Genomic DNA, 23,631 nt, shown 5'->3' with positions numbered 1-23,631 from the left:
CCAGGAGTTCCAAACCTTCTCACATATTGTCAGCTCTGCCTGAACCCAAGAGGGAATTTAGAGGAGATTCCCTCTAATCTCGCTGTGTAGGAACAGAAAATTCTTTGGCAGAAAAGGGACAATCAAGTTGGAGAAAATGGAAAAAAATTTCCCAAGGAGCTAGATAAGTTTCTGTAGGCGGAGCACAGAGAATTGCCACAGAGGCTGGCAACAATGACTCACCTCACCAGCATTTTTTTTCTAGGACTGAAATAAAAAGGATCATTTGATGGGGAAAATAAAAGGTAAGCAGGAAGCCTTGTGAAGTAAGAAACAAATGGGCAGATAAATAAGGTGAATGTTATTAAATGGAGGAAGTTTTTGACAAAGACTTCAGCCTTTGGGTGGGGTGGGATGGACTCCTAAGGCTTCCAAAACAATGCTTCATGAATAGATTAGCTGATAGAAGGATTAAGATCTTGAATTTAGTAGTCAAACGGAACTGAGTTGGACTCCTGTCCTGAGCCTCAATGTTATTGTCTTTACAATGGAAACATTCCCCCATGGGATTATTTTAACAATTTCAGGAGATAATATAATATATTCAAAATATCTAGTACTATGCCTGCTACATTGTAGAGACTGAATAAAAGGTAGTGTTTGTAATTTACAGAAGCACCAACAGAAGGCAACAAGAAGCTTCTTTGTTACCAAAAATGATGAACATGTGGGTTACGCAGGCATACTGAAGTGATGTCATACAAAATCAGGCTAAACAAACAGCCCAAGTGGGAAAGAGTCTTCTGCAGTTTTTCTAGGCTGATGGTTTACAATCACGTGGGGCTCACTCCTATTCATTCTCCCTCATCTGGGTGAATGCTGAGCTAGAAGCTAGAAAGGTGTAACTATCAATCATGCTGCCACTGGGGAAAAGCAATTTGCTCTTTTTCCATGGTGTACTCTGGGTTGTGCTGGCCAGTAGGCAGGGCTGGTGCAACGGAGTCCTGCAGAGTGGCCACAACACTGAGTGATCAGGGCTGAATTTCTGGGCTTTTCTATAGCATTATAAACCGGCACCCCCCAGAGGAGTGCTGACTCTTAAAAATGCTCTCCCTACAGAGGCTGGGGGTGGAGGTGAGGTCCTCTGTGAGCACCCAAACACTTCAACATTGCCTTGTTGGAGAAAAACTCTTCAGCACCACCTACCTCCTAACCTCCTAACCAATTACAACCCTTTTCTCCTAGCATTTATTATGCTCCCATTATGGTTTTTTTTTATATAATTTTTTTTAGTTTATTTATTTATTTTGAGAGAGACAGAGACACCAGGAGTGCAGGAGGGGCAGAGAGAAAGAGAGAGGGAGAGAGAGAATCCCAAGCAGACTCTGCACTGTCAGCACAGAGCCCGACATGGGGCTTGAACCCATGAAACCGTGAGATCATGATCTCAGCCGAAACCAAGAGGAGGACACTTAACCAACTGAGCCACCCAGGCGCCCCTGCTCCCACTATGTTTTGACTCTTTTTCTGTCTCTTGCATTTCCTGGCCCTAAAAAAGTTCTTATATTTTAGGTTGAAAGTCTTAAGAGAAAAAAGCTTGGGGATGGACTTTTTGTATTGGGGGCGTCTGATTACAATGTGTTTGTTTTTAGTTTGGGGAAAGAGACAAAGTCATTTAGGAAGGTGAAGGAATCATAAGCAAGAAGAAAGATGAATGAGAGGAAGAGAGGAAGGAAGGGAAATGAATGATTAGGGGTGTCTGGGCAGCAGCAAACATTAGGGTAAGTGAACAGATTTTCCCACTGGTCTGTCATAGCTAGGAAGAAGAAGTTTGTCCCACATCTTAGAGAACAGCAGCCTGGAGATCTAACCTCACTGGAATCCCATGGATAATAATTCCTGGGAAGAGAAGCCATCTTAATCTTTCCAGGGGAACTCAAACACTCAGATGTAAAGTGTCTAAAGTTACAGTTAAAATGAACTGACATCCTCGCATTTGCCCCTAAATCTGAGAATCCAGAGTTCAGAAGAGTTAGTGGCCTTGTCCTGCCCACAAGCTCTAGATGGGAAAGGAAACATTTATGTTTGTTTGGCTATCACAGTGAGAAAGGTTGAAAGCCACAGGTTCAAGTACAACTTGGTTTGGAGCAGAGGTCTGAGACGGGGAGAACAGAGTGATTTGCTAACCTCTTGTTAGAGTTTGGGTCCCAAATGATTAAGTTGGACTAGGGTACTGGAAGAATAAAGAGTTTACTCTTTTAAGATTTGTATTTTATCTGTTGGTTTACAATTATGAATTTCTAAGCTCTGGGAGCAGGAGAATTTTCCCAAGGTTAAATCTCTCACCCTCCTCTCTCATTTTGGATTAGGATAGCATGTAAATGGCTACAATCCCAAAAGATGCACTGAAGGGAGACAAATGAAATGATTCACAGTACCTCTAGAATTGTTGCTATGGATGTGATTGGTAAAATAAAAAGCTCCTGGAATACAGGAGAATATCTTCATGACCAAATGCCAAATATACATAATTTAAAATGCCAGCCCTCATTAGAAATTAAGGAAATGCAAATTAAGACAATAATGAGATACTATTGTGGGAGTCTAACTTGGTACAACCACTTTGGAAAAAGTTTGGCATTATTCCCCAGGGTTAAAGATGTTCACAACCTATGGCCCCTTCTTATTCCCCCAAAGAAATTCATGTGCATGAATTTTTGTTTATAATATCTAAGAATTATATACAACACTGTTCTAGACACTGTTTCTGTGTTTTCAAACAATCCAAACTTAGAGGCATAAAACTCCCACCATTTTGTTACGCTTATGGATTCTGTAAGTCCGGAGTTCAGAAAGAAAGGACCTGAAGAAGATTGCTTGTCTCAGCTCTGTAATGTCCGTGGCTTCTGCTGCGAGGCTCAGAGGCTGTGACTCAGTGGTGAGGGGCTTGAGTCATCCCTGTTCTGGCTGTTGATGCCAGCTATTGACAGGAATTCAGCTGGGGCTAGGGACCAAAACACCTGAACGCAGCTTCTCTGTGCTTTCTCACAGCATGGTAGCTATGTTCTGAGTACAAGCATCCCAAAAGAACAAGGTGGAGGATGTACAGGGCATATTTTATGAAGTGACTTAAGAAATCAGTTTTGCTGTAGTCTATGGGCAGAGGCAGAATAAAGGCTCACCCAGATTCCAAGGGAGGGGGCATAGATTCCACCTCTTACTGGGAGGAATGTCAAGGTCACTTTGTAAAAGGACCGCGTATGTTGAGAGATACATCTGTGGCCATCCTTTGGAAAATACAATCTGCCATAAGCCAAATGTCCATCAACAGTAGAATGGATAGATAGATTGTGGTGTATTTGTTACAATGGCACACCATATGACAATGAAGATGAACAAACCCCAGCTACATGAAAGGACAGGGATGAATCCCACAAACGTAATGTTGAGTAAAAAAAGCCACACAAAGGAATGCATATTGTTTAATTTCAGTTATAAATTTGTAAAAACACGAGCAAAATTACGGTGTTTTGCGATCCATGCTCAGAGAGAGCAATAATTAGGAGAGAGGGTTCCAGGGATGCTGCTGTCATTTTCTCAGCTTGGGTGGTAGGTAATTAATTACACTGGTGTTCACTTTGTGATAAATCATTAAGTTGTACATTTTTGTTTGGGGGACTTTCCTGTGTCTTATATTTCACAATAAAATAAGAAAGTGATTTCTATAATTATATGTGATTCTTTCAAAATAAGAAATGAATCTCTTGGCACTGAGAACTAGGTTTATTTGAAAAAGAATTCATTATGAACATTAGAAACAATAGCCAGAAAACTGACACATCATTAAACTCTATTAAAAATTCTGTTGAGGGGGCGCCTGGGTGGCTCAGTCGGTTGAGCGTCCAACTTCAGCTTAAGTCATGATCTCATGGTTTGTGGGTTCAAGCACTGCATCGGGCTCTGTGCTGACAGCTCAGAGCCTGCAGCCTGCTTTGGATTCTGTGTCTCTCCCTCTCTCCACCCCTCCCTTACTCGTGCTCTGTCTCTCTCAAAAATAAAAATAAACATTAAAAAAATTTTTTTAATTATTTTGGGTTATTTTAATATATATATTAATGTTTATTTTTGAGAGAGAGAGAGAGAGAGAGAGAGAGAGAGAGAGAGAACAAGTGGGGGAGGGGCAGAGAGAGGGAGACACAGAATGCGAGGCAGCCTCCAAGCTCTGAGCTGTCAGCACAGAGCCGGATGCAGGATCTGGACTCACAAACAGTGAGATCATGATCTGAGCCAAAGTCAGATGCTTAACCAACTGAGCCCCCCCCAGTTGCCCCTGTTGGGTTATTTTTAATGTAGATATGTCTTCTTGTCTCATTATAATCAATATGTAGAACTCTTTCATGTCCTGGGCACTATGCAGATAGTTTACACACATGTCATTTTAATAGCTACCTAGTATTTCATTGTGTTTACATACCACATATTTTCTTAGCTATTTTCATATCTTTGGGGCTGTAGTGACTTAAAATTTTCAAGATCATCATCATCGTCATCACTTTTACCAAACTTATTAAGAGCTCCCTAGATCCCAGGCACTGTAAGTAGAACTTTTTATTCATTGTCTCATTTAATATCACAACAACCTAATGAGACAGGTTCTATTTTTATTCCTATTTTACAGATGAGGAAACTGAGACTTGAAGAGGTTAAATAACTTAGACATTTTGCAAAGTACAAGTTTCGCAAACAGTTCATTCTCTAGCAATCACATCCCAGCGCCCTTACTCTCTACCGCTTTGTCAGAATACTTGATTTGGACTCCTCCCACCCTGACCTGGAACACTTTTTTTCCTTGGGATTTCCCAAAGTGGAACTGCCAAGTTAAACGTCTTAAGCAATTTTAGAAGGCTCTTATACATCTTCCAGATTATTCTCCATACACTCCAAACCAATTTAAAATGACATTGGGAGAGTTTAGTGAAGGTTCAGGGTCATGTCAGGTTTAGGGAATCCAATTATACAGCCTCTCCATATATCTTCCCCTAGCAAAATGGTATGTGCCGGTGAATGATTTAACATTATTCTCTACACTCGACCCACTTAGAATATTATAGGTCTTGTTTTCCCTTTCTTACAAGTTTTGCTTGACTGTCAGTACCTGGAGTTAGATATTTTGCCCTCTTTTTTCAAGCATATTTTTTTCCTTTATAATGATTGCAGCTTCCTTTCAAACTCTTGCTGAATTACTAGCCAATAGTATTTCTTTAGGTTTTATGTGAACTTTCTATAAGAAAGAGCCACATTTCTGCATTTCTTTCAAAACTCTGCTAAAAACATCACCCATTATATTACTCATTGATTGCTCTTTAGATACGAGTCATGTAATGAAAACTTTCTAGAATGCAATGTCAAGGGAAAAGTCTGTCTCTTCCCACAAAATAATATGCTTCCTTTAGTCAGAGAGTGAGACACATATAACCTTAATGTGTCTTTTTTAATTTTTGCCTTTGTTGCAAATACCTCTAATCCAAATTTAAAGTTCAGCCATCATACTTATCCCATCCCAATTCTCTAATATTAGAATGTAAGCTCCCAGAAGGCAGAGATTTTGTCCCTTTTCTTCCTTGTTGCAAGGACAGAGCTCCAGGCAGAGGGAAACTGCTCAAAGGCCTTGCACTGAAAAAGAGAGGGAGAAAAAAAAAAAGGCATGTAAACATCACATAACTTTATGGTTGTTTAGCCTGTTTCAATTGCAGCATAAAGCAACATCCTGTCCTCTGAAGTACTCTTAAGAGAGCAAACTCTATTAACTGCTCTCCACTGAACAACAGGGTGTAGTATAATTTTAGAATTATCTTGCCTTTTCATAAAATCATTTCTTATTGGAATTTATGCCACTCTCGAATGCATGAAACAAAGACTTGGGTGAAGAGGAAAGTGAGGTGATTTTTCTGACATCAGAATGTCCCTGTGGAATTTTGTGGAATGTGACTGTACTATTTGACTTGAAATAGCTTTCTTTCGAGTGAATTAAGCTGGGAGAAATCCCGAACAGAGTACCTGAAAAAAAAAAAATGCATGGATCGTCCTGAAGTTCGAGCCCCTTCAAGCTGCCACCTGAACCCTGGCCTCTTGCCTTAGCTCCACCCCTGCTCTTTCACCCTCATCAGATGACAAGCCTGCCTGGACTCTGGTCACTTAACGCTGGCAGCTCCAAAACCCCCACATTCCAGTTGCCCTGTCTCTGTCCCCCAAGCCCAGTGCCCAGTTCCCAAGTCCTCATGTTTCCCCTACATTCTGCACCATCATCTCTCCCCTAGATCCCAACCTCTTGCAAGTGAGGCCTCTTTGTCATTCTGACCCCTCAGCTCTGGCAGTTGACACTGGCTGTCCTGGTGGGGACTGCTGGCTATTCCAGGCCACAGACCTCCCTGGAAAGGGTCTCCTCCTCAATCCCGGAGTCACTGCTTCCACAGGAACTCATCCTGTCCGCTGTCTCCCAAGTTCTCCTGACTTTGTGTAGAAGATTGAGAACATCCAATGTGACCACCTCATTGTCTTTCTTCTCTTCCACAAAATGTTTCTGCATCATTACATAATCCCTCTTCCTTTGCTCTTGACTTTAAAGGACAGTTCTGTTAGAGTCCCTGTTAATGGACAGAAGAGCTGCAACCAGCCTGGGCCTTTGGGTGACTGTGCGGTTGGGCTGCTATGTGAGAGAGAATTACACCTCTGTATTATTTAAGTCACTGAATAATTGTTGTTTCTTTTGCTTCTGCAGCTGGCCAACCCTGCCTAAGCAGAGGGAAAACTAAAGTTAAGGTATACGTGGTTGCCAGGGTTCAAGAAGAGGTGGAGACACAGACGATTGCTGGCAGGAGTTAAATCAGACTCACACCTCAGTTGAACTGCCTTGTGTCTGGACTTGTCCACTGATAATACCCCCCACTATAGTCCCCAACTTCCACCTTAAACACCCCAACATTCTCAATTTCGATTTCTAGCAAACACAAAAAGGGGCACCTGCATGGCTCAGTCGGTTGAGCTTCCGACTTCAGTGCAGGTCATGATCTCATGGTTTGTGGGTTTGAGCCCCACACCGGGCTCGCTGCTGTCAGCACAAAGCCTGCTTTGGATCCTCTGTCTCTCTCTCTCTCTGCCCCACCCCTGTTCGTGCTGTCTCTCAAAAATAAATTTTATTTATTTATTTATTTATTTATTTATTTATTTTAAATGTTCATATTTGAGAGACAGAGATAGAGACAGAGAGAGAGAGAGAAAGCAGAGGAGGGGCAGAGAGAGAGGGAGACACAGAATCCAAAGCAGGCTCCAGGCTCCGAGCTATTAGCACAGAGCCTGACGCGGGCCTCGAAATCATGAACCGCGAGATCATTACCTGAGCTGAAGTCGGACGCTTAACCGACTGAGCCACACAGGCACCCCATCTCAAAAATAAATTTAAAAAAAGGGGCGCCTGGGTGGCTCAGTTGGTTGGGCGGCCGACTACAGCTCAGGTCATGATCTTGTGGTCTGTGAGTTCAAGCCCTTCATCGGGCTCTGTGCTGACAGCTCAGAGCCTGGAGCCTGCTTCCAATTCTGTGTCTCCCTCTCTCTCTGCTTCTTCCCTGCTCTCTCTCTCTCTCTCTCTCTCTCAGAAAGAATAAACATTAAAAAAATTTTTTTAATAAATTAATTAATTAATTAAAAAACTTTCAAAAAAGTTTTTTTTTTTAAAGCGAAGTGGCATAATGCAAACTTAAAAAAAAAGAAAACACAAAAAACTATGTGATGAAATATGGGAAGAAAAGAGAAGGTAAATAAGGTATCTCAGTCATTCATACAGACTGAATACTTCCATTTCATTCAAAATACACTCACTACACTCACTAAATAAGAGTGCTTATTCTTTACAAGGCTGTGCCAGGTCTGTAGGGAACACAAAAACTAACAAGATGCAGAGGAGCCTGTTATCAAAAGGCTCACTGACCAGTACAAACGTTGCACAAATAACTGTGACACAGGAAGAGTATAGTACACACAATTGGAAAGGTATGACCCGAGGGGCCTAGGGATACAGGGGAGGTAGAAGTCATTTCTAATTGCAGGTGTCGCAGAAGATTTTATAGGAAAAGCTGTGTCTGCACCGAATGGAAGGGCAATCCAAGTGGAGGGAATTGGGCTCTGGGTATATTTAGACTGAGTTTTCTAGTGCTGCTAGAGCTGCTGCGGCCACGGTGAGCAACACAGGGCAGTGCAACACGTGGTTCTGGCTCAGTGACTAGAAGGCTTTTCCATAGGCAGAGAAGGTGGACAAGTGGAAGAAGTCCACATTCCCTCCCCTCCACAGAGGCAGGTCCTTTCATAGAGGAGGTTACAGTCCAGAGACAGCAGAGATGAAAGACAGGCTTTCTGCTTTTGGCTTTTTTAGTCTGGCAAGCATGAAGGGACAATATTCTTCCTTGAGGAAGGAAATGGGGCTTAGAAATAGGCCAGGGGCATCTGGGTGGTTCAGTCAGTTAAGCATCCGACTCAGGTCAGGTCATGATCTCATGGTTTGTGGGTTTGAGCCCTGCATCGGGCTCTGTGCTGACAGCTCAGAGCCTGCAGCCTGCTTCGGATTCTGTGTGTGTCTCTCTCTCTGCCCCTCCCCGCCTCTCACTCTCTTAATAAAAATTAAAAAATTAAAAAAAAAAAAAAAAAAAAAGAAATAGGCCAGAGTTCTAGAGAGGGCAGACTAGGGCCAGAAGCAAAGAAGATGTCCAGTGCTTGGGCCTGCCCCCAGCATCCATTCTGGAATCCTTCTCCATTGTCAATCTAAGGGCCTTCTCAGCCTCCCCTGGAGCAACGTGAAGCCTAGGCCAGAGACTTTGGGAAGACTTTTGCTTCCCTGATAAAAATGGGCAGGTATTTTTGGTACTGGTCTTTTCCCTCTTTCTTGCCTTCTTCTCACAGTGTCTGGACCTGAAGCAGCTATTTTGCAACCACAAGGGAAAAGCTAACAGGATTACAAAGATACCACCCTGAGATGCTTGAGCCTCTAAACAAATACCTCCAACCTCTTGATCTGTGAAAGAAAAAAGTATATGCTTAATCTATGGTTCCTCTAGTTTGCTATTAGTTGCTCGAATGTTCCTAACTCTTGAGTTTGCTAGCCAGAGACTCCAGGACTTGAGGATAGAGAAGAGGAATCCTTAGGTTCCATCCCTGCTTGACCATCTCAGGTTGCAGAGAGGAGACAGATTCAGAGCAGCAAGCTGCTCTGTGATAAAGATGGCACCTCTGGGGCTCTCCTTATGCTTTTTTTCTTAGAGGTTTGAGTAGGGCAGGGAGGTCCAAGGTGACAAAACTCAACAGTGGTTAAAATGATGGCTGTAGCAGGAGAAAAATCAATATACAATTATCTAAGGCTGCTGAGAACCCAGAGGCGTTGATTAATGGCATTTGGGAAAATGGAATTAAGGTTGGTCTTGCCATTACATGACAACAAAACAGGGTACAAAGTTCATGCACTAACTGAAATTTTGTAACTTTTGCCCAAAGAATTAATATAGTTGCATAAATGTGTATTACATCTTTTGAAATCCTTTACATTGACTTACTATATAGACAGGGCAAATTGGGAAGCACACATGATCTTTCTTAAGTTGATAGGAATTTTGTCCTAAGGTTTGTAAAGTTTGAGAAATAATGTCTAAGTCTCAAGCACAGGATAATTTCTTTCTTTCTTTCTTTCTTTCTTTCTTTCTTTCTTTCTTTCTTTCTTTCTTCCTTTCTTCAAATAGGATTTAAGTTCTACTTTTAATGTTATAAACTTATTTTGTTGTTTCTTAAGTTTTTTTTTTAAGGGTGCCTTAAGCACTTTAATCATGTTTGGACTACACAAGGAATATAGAAATCACTTAATTTAAAAACTTATATGGAAAATTATGGCATCAGATATTCAAGTGTAATCAAGATTCAAGGTCAATCACCTACACTAGTGCAGTGTAATAATACATTAGTCACTAGCCTCATGGAGTTATTTAAACTTAAATTAATTAAACTTAAATAACAATAAAAACTCAACTCCTCAGTTGCATTAGCTGAATTTCTTTCTTTCTTTTTTTTTTTTAATGTTTATTTATTTTTGAGAGAGAGACAGAGACCAAGTGTGACCGGGGGGAGGGGCAGAGAGAGGGAGGCACAGAATGTGAAGCAGGCTCCAGGCTCTGAGTTGTCAGCACACAGCCCGATGTGGGGCTTGAGCTCAAACTGTGAGATCATGACCTGAGCTGAAGTCAGACGCTCAACCGACTGAGCCACCCAGGTGCCCCTGCACTGGCTGAATTTCAAGTCCTCATTAGCCACGTGTAGCTGGTGACTACTGTGTTGGGCAGAGCATATACAGAATATTTCCATCATCACAGAAAGTTCTTCTGATCAGGGCTGATCTGGACAACTTGGGTTTGGAGACTTTTCTTTTAGGTAAACATACAGTGAAACTTTGTACTGGTCAGTTTGGACTGCCACAACAACATACTACAAAAGGGGTGGCTTAAAAACCAGAAACATGTTCTCATAACTCTGGAGGCTAGAAGTCCAAGATTAAGGTGTCAGAGTTGTCTGGTGAGAAGTCTCCTTCTGGCTTGCAGACAGCCATCTTCTCATTGTGCCCTCCAATGGTCTTTCCCCTGTGCGCCTGCAGGGAGAAAGAAAGAGATCTGGTCTCTTCCTCTTCTTCCTCTTTTTTTTTTTTTAACATTTATTTATTTTTGAGAGAGAGAGCGCGTGCATATGAGTGGGGGAGGGGCAGAGAGAGAGGGGGAGACACAGAATCTGAAGCAGTCTCCGGGCTCCAAGCACAAAGCCCGACGCAGGGCTTGAACTCACAAACCATGAGATCATGACCTGAGCTAAAGTCAGACACTTAACCCACTGGGCTAACCCGGGGCCTCTAGTCTCTTTTTCTTCTTAAAAGGACACGAATCCTATGAGATGAGGGCCTTATTCTTTTGACTTCATTTAACATTAATTCCTTCCATAAAGTCCCTATCTCCAAATTCAGTCACACCAGGGGTTTAGGCTTTAACGTATGAATCTGGGGGAGACACAATTCCTTCCACAATAAACATACTAAACAAAGAGGCGGAGAAAAGGAAGAGAAGGAAGAGAAGGAAGAAAAGCAGATCAGGGCCAGATTGTAAGGGCCTCATGTGCTATGCTGTGGGGTTGAAAGTACCCTGAAACAGAAAGGGAGCCACTGCAGTGTTGAGGAGGGTTTCTGTGTCACTGGGATTTGCATTTTATTTCATTTATTTTTCATTTTTAATGTTGATTTTTGAGAGAGAGAGAGCACGAGCAGGGGAGGGGCAGAGAGGGAGGGAGACAAAGAATCTGAAGCAGGCTCCAGACTCTGAGCTGTCAGCACAGAACCCAACAAGGGGCTTAAACTTGAGGCTTGAACTCATGAACTGCGAGATCATGACCTGACCTGAAGTCGGACACTTAACCGAGATACTGAGCCACCCAAGCGCCACTGGGATTTGCGTTTTGAAAGAATACCAGGTAACAGTGTGGATGATGGGTTGAAGTTGGAGGTGCATCAGGGAGAATGGAGGCAGGGTTACTCTAGTGCTGAGATTTCTCCTGTTTCCCTCAAGGAAGGTTACTGGAGAGTTGAAAACTCCTTCTTTGCCCAGCCTCCAGATCCTACAAGTGCAGGAGGAGGGCATGCTTGGTCACCTTAGAAGTCGGTTGGTTACATAGTTAACAGCAGACTATGGTCAGAAAGTTCTGGGTTCAAATTTTGATCCATCCCTTATTTGTTATTGACCTAAAGTTGGCTGCTTACCTTTTCTAAGCATTATGTCCTTTGTAGAAAGAGATTGATCATATCCATTTCAAAGGGCTGGTCTACAGATTAAAACATGTGAGGCAGATAAAAGCATTTATTTATTTTAAAAAATTTTTCAATGTTTATTTATTTTTGAGAGACAGAGAGAGACAGAGGAAGGGGTGGGGGCAGAGAGAGAGACACAGAGTCCAAAGCAGGCTCTAGGCTCTGATCTGTCAGCACAGAGCCTGATGCGGGGCTTGGACCCACAAACTGAGAGATCATGACCTGAGCCGAAGTTGGATGTTTAACCGACTGAGCCAACTAGGTGCCCTAGATAAAAGCATTTAGCACAAAGTCTGTTGTTATTTATTTATTTATTTATTTATTTCCCCTCCCCTAGTATAAAGTCTGGTGCTTATGTTTAGTGCTTAATATATTTTGGCTAATATTACTACCAGGATATATTTCCTAAATTTGCTCTCGAAGGAATACAGGAAGCAGGGTGTTTTGTTTGTTTGTTTAAATGAGTCTTGTCTGTCTCTAGACTGTGTGTGTGTGTGTGTGTGTGTGTGTGTGTGTGTGTGCCGCGTGCACCACACAGAAGTTACCTTTAAGGATTTCAAAGTCTCTTTCTCTCTTTTTCGCAAGTGGCTCCACTTATTTGAGTAAATAGCTTGTAAATAAATCATTGGTAAACATTACAAAATTAAATACCTTTTCAAAATCTTGCCAGTATACACAAAATTCACAAACATACTAGATCCTTTAAAAAATAAAATACATTCAGAGCAGCCATGATATAAAATGCCTGACCTCTGTCTGGGGCCAGGGCCACCTAGAGACATCTTACAGCAGGTGTTTCTGCGGGGAGGTGGAAATGGGGGCTTTTAGACGGAAGGAAGTTTGTACTCTGGCCTTTTACCCCATCTGCTTGCATCTGACTTTTGATCCTTTTTCAAGGAGCTGCTACATGACTGAGAGAGGTGGCTCAGGTGCCCCAGGCTTAGTTCCAAGCAAGGGGTTGGGGTGCACTGTTAGAACCAGGAGCCTCACTATATTACACTAGGGGAAACCAGAGATTCAATCTCTACCATGTTTCTAAAACAGCAAATGCTGCTCTATCAACTTTCTTGAGAGAAGGTGAGGATTTCTCACCTCTACACCTGCTCGGTACTGCGTTCACCCACTGCCTCTGGTCTAATGCTGCCCAGGCACAGAAGTGACCAGAATCTACTTCTAAGGAAGATCAAAGTCTCTTTCCTTCCTGTAAAGGCAAAGTGAGCATGAGCTTTAGAGTCACAAGAACTGGTGTCAAATCCCTTCTCTGCCACTTACTTTCTCTGTGACCTTCAACAAACATCCTCCATGAGGCTCTAGCTCCTTATAGGTAAAATGAACATGATAATACTTTGGTCTCATTCATTTATTAACAAATATTGGCCGACCAGCTATGTTGAATTCCCAGACATTGGGCTGGGGATTCCACTGTCAATAAATCAGACTGAGTCTGATGACATTTTAGAGGGCAAAGAGACAATTATGTTCCAATCTGATAAGTGCTTTGATAAACCAAAAATAGGAGGCAAGAGAACTAAACCTTTCATCTTCTCAATGCCTTTCAGGGGAGAAAGGGGAGAATGGTTTCCAAGTAGGAAGTTGAAGGATATGGAGGTGGTAGTCACGTGGAGTGAGAAGGGTGGAGAGGAGGACAAAGGGGTGGAAAGAACGATCCAGGCAGACACAAAAGTAAGTGCAAAGGCCTGGAGACAAGTGTTTCCTTGAAAGACCAAAATCAAGTTCACTTGGTCTGTTAGCTGTTTGAAGGGTAGTGCTGTGACAGGAGATCTGGGGTGAATAAATCACATGAGGGAATCGAGAAGAGAAATGAGCAGATCTGCATTTTAGAAATGCCACTTTGACTACCATAGCAAGAATGGATGGGGTATAGGTAGGAAAGACTGGCATCAGGGATCTCTAGTATAAGCCTGGTGCAGTAGTAGTTCAGGTAAAAATAAGCCAAGTTTAAGCAATAGGATATATTAAATAATCATCATAAAAGTTTAACACAGAGATGATCCAGACAGTGTTCTATGTGTTTAACATTTACTAATTCATATAATCTTCAAGACCAGAACAACCCTAGGAGGAAGGTCCTATTATCATCTTTATTTGACAGAGGAGACAGCCATCGAACAGAGATACATATAACTTACTCAAGGTTATACACTGTTGGGATGTGAACCCAGGTGGTCGGTTTCTGGGGCCTGTGTGCTTGACTGTGCCTCTGTGGATCCAACATTTCAGAGGTTGACTAGGAAGTGAGGAATGAGAAAGGGGAGGTGTCACTGATGATCTCCAGATTTCTGGTTTGAAACTGGGTAACTTCTGGTGTCATTATTGGGGCTGTGACACGTACTAGGGAAGAGCAGGTTTGAGAGGAAAGATAATGAGTTTCTTGTGAGACATGTTGAATTTGAATTCCCAAGGTGCTAGGTTATTATTATTGAACATAGGATCTGCAGCTGAAGAAAGAGATTTAGACAGGAGCTATATACCTATATTTAGGAATCCTTAGCATGCAGCCAGGGGAGTGGCTAAGATGTCTTAGGAAGAATGTTTCAATGATTGTTTATTTTTGAAAGAGAGAGAGAGAGAGAGAGAGAGAGAGAGAGAGAGAGAGAATGGGGGAGGGGCAGATGGAGAGGGAGACATAAATCTGCCCAGAGCTGTCTGCCCAGAGCCTGACGCAGGGCTTGAACTCACGAACCATGAGGTCACGGCCCGAGCCGAAGTTGGATGCTCAACCAACTAAGCCACCCAGGTGCCCCAAGAATGTTTCAAATTAGAAAGGAAGACGCTTTGAGAAGAACCCAGAGGAACATCAATATCAAGTAGAAGCAAAAGAAATCATTCACAATGGTGATGAGGAGGAGCAGCTAGATAGATGGGAGGAATACAAGGAATGTGGGAAGGAAAAAGGCATTTTGAGGAGCAAATAGTGTCAAATGTTATGGAGGAGGTGTGAGGTGTGAGAAGGAGGAGGTCAGTATTGACCTTGGAGAGAACAGTTTCAGTAAATTGATAAGAGCAATAGTCAGACTGCAGTGTGCTGACAATTGAATGCAGGGTGAGGATATAGAAAGCAACAAAGAATTTCACAGAGGGGGTTTGTCTGTGAAGGGAGGAGAAGAGCTATCGAAAGAGGGATGTGGAGAAAGGGAAGATTTATTTAATTATTTTCACTATGCAAGAAATTGGGAGAATATTTAAATGCTAATAAGAATCCAGATAAACTGAGAAGCTGTAAAAACAGGAGAGAGAATTATCTATTAAGAGAGTTCTTGACAAGGTGGAGGGGGGTGGATCCAGAACACAGATAGAGGGGTTAGCCTAAGTAGGGGGAAGTTTTTCTTTGTAATGACGAAGAAGGAGAGGGATGAGAAAAAAGGTAAGGTTTCAGATTTGGTGTGGGAAATGGAGGCAGTTCTTGATGGCTTTTATTCTCTCTCAAGGAGAAGGCCTATCACTATCTGAGAGTGTGGGAGCCAGTGGAGTTGGAGTTAAGAGGGAAATAGAGAAGGTTTAAAACAGACTCACTGATATTTATTTTATTTTTAAGTTCATTTATTTACTTTCAGAGAGAATCCCAAGCAGGCTCTGCACTGTCAGCACAGAGCTCGACGTGGGGCTCAATCTCATGAACTGTGAGATCATGACCTGAGCCAAAATCGAGAGTCGGACGCTTAACTGACTGAGCCACCCAGGTGCCCCTTATTTTATTTTTTAATATATATATATTTGCAATCTCCCTCTCCCTCCAGACTCACTGATTTTTAGGGCAGTGAAACTACTCTGCATGACATCATAAAAGTCCATATGTCATTATACATTTGTCCAAACCCACAGAATGTACATCAAGAGTGAACCCTAATGTAAATTATGTCCTCTGGGTGATTGTTATGTGTCAGCATAGGTTCATCAACTGTAGAAAGCGCACCACTCCAGTGAGGGGTATTGATAATGGCGGAGGCTATGCATGTGTATGGTCTGGGAGCATATGGGAAATCTCTACCTTTCCCTCACTACTGCTTTAAACCTAAAACTGCTCTCAAAAAATAAACTAAACAACAACAGCAACCAGACCTAGTGACCAAAGTGACTGAGGAAACAGAAGAACTCCAGGCAATGTGGGAGGGCCCATGAATTCACTGTGGCACCAATGTGCGCATTTGTGTGTTTTCTGTAGCTAAGTGGTAGGTTTGGAGAAGGCAGAAGGATCTAGAATTGGAGTTTTGACAGGTAGGTCAGATGGAAGACAATGGGAATTAGAGATGAGGACACTGAGAAGAGAGAGCAAAATGACAAGAGTCTAACCAAGGATTCAGGAGAAAGCAAAAGGAAACAGATTACAAAGATAGAGAGGTTCAGGGACTTTGAATTCTATGTAAAATTAAATAACAGTGTGTGATCGGCAGCCTCTAAGATGATCCCCAGTGATCCTGCCTCCTAGTATTTATGCCCCCGGATAATCCTCTCCCCTTGAGAGTAGGCTGAACCAAATGACTTTTCTAAGGAACAGCATACGGCAAAAGCAGCAAAAGCGATGGGATGTTACTTCTGAGATTAGGTTCAAAAAGACTCTGACTTGCTTGTCTTCTCTTGCTCTCTCACTTGTCTGCTCTGATAGAAACCAGCTACCAGGTGAGCTGCCCTATGGAGAGGCCCACTAACAAGGAACTGAGGCCCTCAGTCCAACGCTCTTGAGGAACTGAATCCTGCCAATGACTATGTGAATGAATTTGGAAGTAGAGCCTCTGTCAGCTAACAGACCTGCATGAGAACCCAACTCCCAATGACACCTTGATTACCGCCTTGTGAGAGACCTTGAGGCAAAGGTATTCAGCTAAGCCACGCAGAGATTATAAATGATCATTGTTTAATACCTAAGTTTTGGGGTAAATTGTTATGCAGCAATAGATAAGACAAGGTGTAAGAGAAGTAACTAAGTGAGAAAGTAGAAAGGACAGCAATTATGATCAGAGAATGGGGTATCTGGAGTTCACAATTTCAGCTATGGAACAATTGCCATACTTTATCTGTACTGAACAGGGTGGCTAAACGGGGTATACAGAGGTGAAGTTCACTTAAGATGAGGTAAAGGAGCTGAGAGGCCAGGGTATTGGACAAGTCAGGCTCATAAATGTTGAAATCATTCAGGATCACCGGGTGGAGAAGTGTGCACCAGGTGTTGATTTCAACGAATGACAAGGTGGCAGTTAAGGCAGAGAAGACAAGAACCTTAATGAGATAAGAGTGGTATAAATCTGGTGGAATGAGCCTTCACAAAGTTGTTGTTGTTTTTCTGGAGAGGGTAGCAAGTTAATGGTATGGAAAGGGCAGCACTAAGGATCTAGGAAGATTGGTGGCCCCAAAACTTCACTGGGATATGTGAAGTGTGGAAGTATAGACAACCTCTTCTCAAAAGAGCTACAGGTGAAGTGGTATCCTCAACGTGGAGCCAGGTTTGAAGATTAAGATTAAACGGCATAAGGTCCTTGGCTCCACATAGTGAGCACTTGACGGATTATTAGTTGCCTTTAAACATTCACTTAAACATTTGTATGTCCTTGCTCCGCACGCCTCTCCCCCAATCTCTTTATTCAGAAGAGACTAGGGCCAGGTTAAGGGATGGGATCAGGTGGTTGGAACCGGCATGGCTCTTCACAAGCGATCAAGGGACTGCCTCCTCTAGGTCCAGGGAGAGCTTGTACCATGGCTTTCCCTAACCTTCATTGGCGAAGCTGAGAAGAGCCCGAAAACGAGGGCCATTCTCTCCCGTGCACAGGGCACATCACCCCCTAAGAGAGATTTATCCTCCCCCCCCCCAACATTAATCGAGAGCCTTACAAGTGCCAGACACCGGCGACACAAACACGAGAGAGATACACTCCCAACTACAGGAAGGGTGCCTGGCCGCGTTCCGTCAACGCCAGCATCCGCAGATTTAACGATGCTCAGACTTTTCCAAGTCCTCCCCACACTTTTAGCTGACGCAAAATGTCGGAATTAAGTGTGCAGCCTGTACGGAGATTGTTCAGGTCCTCGCCTCCTTGGCTCCGGATTCCCCAAACCGCGCTCCCCAATCCGGGTGCGCCCTTCAGGAACTCAGCAGTACACGTGGGCTCCCCGCTGGCCCGCGGGGCGGGGCGCAATGGGCGGGACTAGACTGGAAGGAGAGGCTGTCCCCGCCCCCGGGGCTCCCATGGCCCCCCGCGCCCGGCGGCCAGATGCTGACGTGTCCTTTCCTTCCCACTACACCTCCCGACAGTACCTACTACGGCTGCCCCGGAAGTCCCGCCTCATACATAACCCGTCACCGCAAATCAGCTCTTTCAGCGCTTCCTGGAGCTTGCCACCCGTTTTGGGACTAAGGGGCGGGGCTCCGAGAGCAGGGTGCCTATTGGCTTGAGGTCCGGCGGGCCCTGGGTGCTAATTGGCTGGAGGGCGGTGGCGCTCTGGCACGCTTGCGCGGCGAGTAGAACGTGTGGCGGCGGCGGAGAACGCGTCCCCTCTTTCGCTCTCAGTCCCGCTGCTGCTCTTGTGAGCGCTTGCCGCGTCCGTGCCGTCCATTGCCCGAAACCCGTCGCCTGCCAGCTCCCTGCCGCGGCGGCCTCCCACCAACACCGACACCCACATTGACACCTCCAAGCCGGCCCACCGCCTTACTTGCTGCCTTTCTATCTCTACACATGGCCTCCTCCGCGCAGAGCGGCGGCACCTCCGGGGGACCCGCGGTCCCCACCGTGCAGCGGGGCATCGTCAAGATGGTGAGAGCGGGGACCCGGACACTGACCCCACCGCCCGCCTCCGGGCGGGTTTTGGCGCTGGCTCTTCTTCCCCTTCCGCCAGTCTGCGTGGTCTCCTAGATCCCTTCCTCCTACCCCTTTTCTCACTTTTCACCCATTCTCGGAATTCCCTTCCTAGACGGAACCCGACATGGTCTCCCCTTGGTACTTTGCTTCCCGGACACCCTGGCATTAGGGGTCACAGTGATTTCCGTGGTCGCGGCACTCAGATCTGCTGTTTACTAGGACAGATCGATTACTTAATTGATTAACGGAGATAATAAATTGATATCTGCCCTCCCATCCCCTCGTTCTTCTGTTTGTTTTGACATCTGCTGAGCAGTTTGCAGCTTTTGGAGATCCTGACATCCGCTCTTCTCTGAAACTAAGCACTTGGCCATCTTGAAGATTGTCAGTTTCCACCGACGCTCACTTAACTCCCAAGTTTTCTGGCTCTTTGGCCCTCATATTCCGTCTTTTTCTCTCCACCTCTGGTGTCAAGTGTGCAATCCCAAGAGCTTTTAGTATTTGTGTTCCCTCTCCTTTTGACCCTTAAATGTTAGGCCAGTAGAAATCTTAGAGATCATTATTGTTCCTCCACCTCTTACACCTAAGGAGACTGGTTTGAAGAGGGCAGTGACTTGCCTAAGGTCATCGCATGGTGGTGGCTTGGATTAGGGCCAGAACTAGAGCCCCAAGTGTTCGGATTCCCAGTCCACCGCGGTAACACTTGATTCTGCCTGATTTTTATCTACCCTCACTCTCTAAATTCTTGAATTTTGAATTTAAAACCCTGCAAGGCTCATTTTTAAAAATTTACCGCCAACTCCATGATAATTTTGTAGTATAAATTCTTATTATCACTTGTCTCCTCTTTTCTCTCCCAAATGCTCCCAAATCCAGGAACTTGACATTTCTTGGTTAACAGATTTTCCATTTGTGATGACCACAGACTAATAGATTTCATTTCAGACTTCGATACTGACTTCCTTCTGGAACAATAGATATTCTTTGTGACATTTTCTCCCAAAGCTCCACAGTTTTTTGTAGTTGCAGGAAGTTTAAAAAACATTTTGTTTTCTTGGCTCATTGTCAGGGTTAAAATGTTCTTTAGCTTGCGTGTGTGTGTGTGTAAAAATTAGATTTTGAGATTTTTCTCCCCAGCCTGATTCTCATGTGTTCATTTCTTGGGTGATATTCTGCCACCAGTTGAAATTTCCAAGGTTTTCAGTATTGTTTCCCCCTTTATACATAATTGGAGAGTCAGAATTTATTAGAAACTGATTGAGAAGGGAATTTCCAAGGTTCACATATTTTCCCTTATTTGAAATATTGATCTGACCCATGAGGAGATCCTTTTAAATTAGGTTTTTCATTTGCACTGATCTTTCCCTTCACCATAAGGACACAGCATTGCTTGGCTGTCTGGTGGTGCGATTGGCAGCATTGAGTGGATCTGAGTGTTTTCCTTTGCTAAGGCTTGAACTTTTCTTAAAGGTCCCTCTCATTTGTGGCGTGGGAATGAGGCTGAACACGTTTTTGTTTCTACCAATGCTAGAGGCTTCCAGGGTATCTGGATTCTATGAGGTGACCATGCCTGACAGATTACCCCCATGGATACTGAATATCAACATCACTTGTTTATTAAGGGTCACGTCTTGTGTTGAGTGTCCTGTTTATATTATTGCATTTGTAACACCTAACAAGTAGATAGCATTTTTGGCTGCATTTTACAGATGTGTAATCTGAGGTTTAGAAAGACTAGTTCACACAAGGACAGGCACTTTTTATTGGCAATAAGAGGCAGAGATGAGACTTGAACCCAGGCCTGTCTACCAAAGCATGTACTGTTTGACATGCTATGCTGCTTCTGCCTCCAGGGCAAGACTTTATAATGTGGAGGGTGGGGCCAGTGATGTATGACCACAAAATTGCAGGAAAGTGAAGCTGACTGTAATCAAGTTAAGGAAAGATTAGATGTTACTCCTTGACTTATCCTCGAGCTGTTATTGTGGTCAGAGGCTTCATTATGTGCTTAGGAGAGTCGTGTGGAAGACACATTTGAATCTGGGAGGAAGCTTTTATTTTTATTTATTTATTTAGTTATTTGGGAGGAAGCTTTTAAAATTCAGCCATTGAGTAGTCTATACTGCTGTGGTTTTTTTTGTTTTTTGTTTTTTGTTTTTTTTTTGTCTGTGACCAAACTGCAGGGATGGGTGGATGAGTTGAAGTAGGGATTAGGGGAGGGAAGCTGGATGAACTGCAGAGTGACTGGCCGATTCATGCCAGGTGTAGAAGCCTTCTCTGGAATGAAAAATCGACCACTGGAAAATTGCTCTGTGTGAAGCTCTTCTGCTAAGCAAAGTTTTATTTTCCTGGAGAGTCATCATTTCCAGTGTTACTAGGAACTGCTTTGTAAGAAGTCCAGAAAGGAAGATGGAGCTCTGTGACAGGAAAGTGAGAAGGAAATAATAGTTTGAAGAATTGGAAAATAGTAGTTACTGCCACTGGGAGAAGCGTAGAAACCGGAACACTGACTAACCAGGGGTGTGCTTTTCAGGGTGAGCCCTCCACATGTGTCTGGACTAAGGCCGAGTTGCAGGTCTGAAATGGTCTAGGGATGAGCTTTGCTGCAGTGAAGAGGAAAAGTCCTTCCTCTGTTTGAGGGGGCAAAACTCGGATTATAGGGCCACGGAAGGTGCAAGTTTCTAGTAAGTCCTTTGTTACTTTTTTAAGGTTAAAGAAGAATGAACTTGGAAAAAAAAAAAGAAGAATGAACTTGGGAATCAAGTTGTAAAAAAAAATCTTTGCATTTGACCAGTTTTTAAAAACGATGGCGAAGGTAGAGGCTCTGTCTACTCTGAGAGTGGGAGCAAGGGGACAGAAACAGAGTTGGTTCTGGAATGTGTTTAAGGAGGAAGTGGGCAGTAAGTTGACACAAGCATTTTGGAGCTGTTCTGTTACTGAAAAGGCAGTGAGGATGATGGAAAAACTGAAGGTGGATTTATATTTCTTGAGTTGGGATGAGACTGGCAAGTGTGTGGGCAGACAAAATATAACCTGGAAAAGTAAATGTCTTTGTTAAATCAGATACTGTTTTCTCAAAATCCTGAAAGATTCTAACTCTGGATTTCTTTGAATGATATGCTAGACTTTCTGTTATCTCAGCAGATTATTTTCAGCACATGTTAAATGGATGAGGTTGAGAGAAGTCTTGGGGTACTTAGTATAGAATTTGGTCACCACACTTAGCAGCTATTAGAGATGGCTGTTTTCTCTGGTTTTATGCACCTGATTTACTTTCTGTTTTGAGGATAGAGCCCTTTTCTATGTCTTTTCACCCTAATTTTCCCATCTAACTTGTGTTTGTGTGTCTTTCCAAGCAGGAGCACATGGATTGCTTTCAGGACAGCAGAGTGAGTCTGCCATGGTTCTTGAAGCTGTGTGCTTAGCAGAAGTGGCTATGGAAGCAGCATATCTGCACCTGCTTATGGTGTAGAAGGCCAGAGAGAGGACAGTGCGAAAGCATTTCACCCCACCGCATGTAATTGCCTTAAGGAGAAAGGAATCCCTCTGCCAGTCTTTGGTTTTATGCTAAGAACCAAGATTCTCTACTGGACGACTAAGGCAGAGGGTCATCCAAAGGAGAAGATGGCCACAAGTTTCCTCCTTCAATGGGAATTGTGCTGCCAGGTTGTTCTAAAGTGGGATGTAGGCTTCCTGGTGAGTAGCTTAGTGGAAATTTCTCCAGTGTACAGCTTGTAGGAAATGCTGTCTATAATTTAGATCTTAGGTTTCTGAACTAAGAAGTATGTGTCTTTCCAGAGTGTAGTGGGGACAAAAGTAGTAGTCCGTTGATCTGCTCCTTCCTACGTGCACTTAGCTCATGCAGACTGAAAGAAAAAAAAAAACACATCTTTCTTAAGCTACTTAAAATAGTCTTATTTTGCTACTCAAAGGGACAAGGTGGCTGAATAATATTTTAGTAGAGCCATTTGCAAAGAACTAGGTAGAATAGGATGGCAGGCTTTTCCCTATAGTCTTAAAATTGCCCACATCTCAGCAGGTGAGCATGGTGGCTTCCAATCAAGATTGCGAGTAAAAGAGTACTAAGTTTTTACTGTATCTTAAATGTTTTCTGTCATTTTTTTTCTGTATGAAAAGGAAGCATCCAGCTGGTTCTAGTCATGCTAACAGTGGCTGCTGCCATGTACTAACTAATGATACAGAATGATGAGCAATCATACTTCCTTTCTTTCTTGAACAAATTGTGCATCTAGCTTTGTGTGGGTATTGGAGAAACAGTAGTAAAAAGTAGACCAGATTCCTGCCCTTATGGTTTATGAAGGAGACAGACAATAAACAAGTAAACAAGAAATGCACGATATTATGAGATAGTGATTTCAGGTAGGGGAATGGGACGGGGTGGTTGGGACTAAGGGAGGGAGTGGCTCCGTTAGATAAGGTGTTTAGGAAAGGTTAAAAAAATGCTGTTCGTCAGCATTTGTGCTGAGATCTGATGGACAAGAAAGAATCAACCGTAGGAGAAGTGTGTTCTTGGTAGAGAGAACAGCAAGTGCAAAAGCTGTAGGGTCCCCATGGATGTTTATCTTCAGTATTTTTATAGTATCTCTTTAATTTCTTCAAGTTCAGGGTGCCACATAAGTGGTATGGGTTAACGTGAGCTATTCATTTGTGTTTTAGGGTGATAGAAGGCAAAAAAAGCAGCGCAGGTGGTTGTTCTGGTACCTTGGTGAGATCAGTATCTGACATTAACTTCACTAAATACACGTAAACAATGGAGAACTGATAAAAAAAATTTTGCTGTTGGCCATATTCATGTCTCTTAAGGGGCCAAGACTAAGCTTTTTTGACTTCCGGTCAGCCAGTCCTGTGTATTCCTAAGGTTACCATCTTTCAACGAAAGGTACTTAGCTGAAAAGATAAATGCCAAGAGCAGCCTCAATGAGAGTTAAATAGCATGCAGAACTTGTC

General features: G+C 43.3%; 1 protein-coding gene and 1 long non-coding RNA gene across 2 annotated transcripts in view; one reads left to right on the top strand and one right to left on the bottom strand.

Annotated features, from left to right (window-relative positions):
* Positions 1 to 10,111: 10,111 nt before the first annotated feature.
* On the bottom strand, positions 10,112 to 17,912 carry LOC113604235 (uncharacterized). The gene is made up of 3 exons (XR_003426117.2): positions 17,699 to 17,912; positions 14,005 to 14,206; positions 10,112 to 10,654 (listed from the first exon to the last, which is right to left on the bottom strand). It is a non-coding gene; the product is annotated as an uncharacterized LOC113604235 (long non-coding RNA).
* Positions 17,913 to 18,291: 379 nt separating this feature from the next.
* SND1 (staphylococcal nuclease and tudor domain containing 1) overlaps positions 18,292 to 23,631 on the top strand; it is a 420,776-nt gene continuing 415,436 nt past the window's right edge. Inside the window, exon 1 of the mRNA XM_027075404.2 lies at positions 18,292 to 18,618. Within this exon, the coding sequence (XP_026931205.2) occupies positions 18,541 to 18,618 (78 nt within the window). The 5' untranslated portion in view covers positions 18,292 to 18,540. The remainder of the gene's footprint in view (positions 18,619 to 23,631) is intronic.

This window comes from Acinonyx jubatus, chromosome A2, assembly GCF_027475565.1.
Source record: "Acinonyx jubatus isolate Ajub_Pintada_27869175 chromosome A2, VMU_Ajub_asm_v1.0, whole genome shotgun sequence".
In the NCBI taxonomy this organism is placed as follows: domain Eukaryota; kingdom Metazoa; phylum Chordata; class Mammalia; order Carnivora; family Felidae; genus Acinonyx; species Acinonyx jubatus.
The sequence above is the reverse complement of the archived record's forward strand: the minus strand, read 5'-3'. Positions and strand labels throughout refer to the sequence as shown.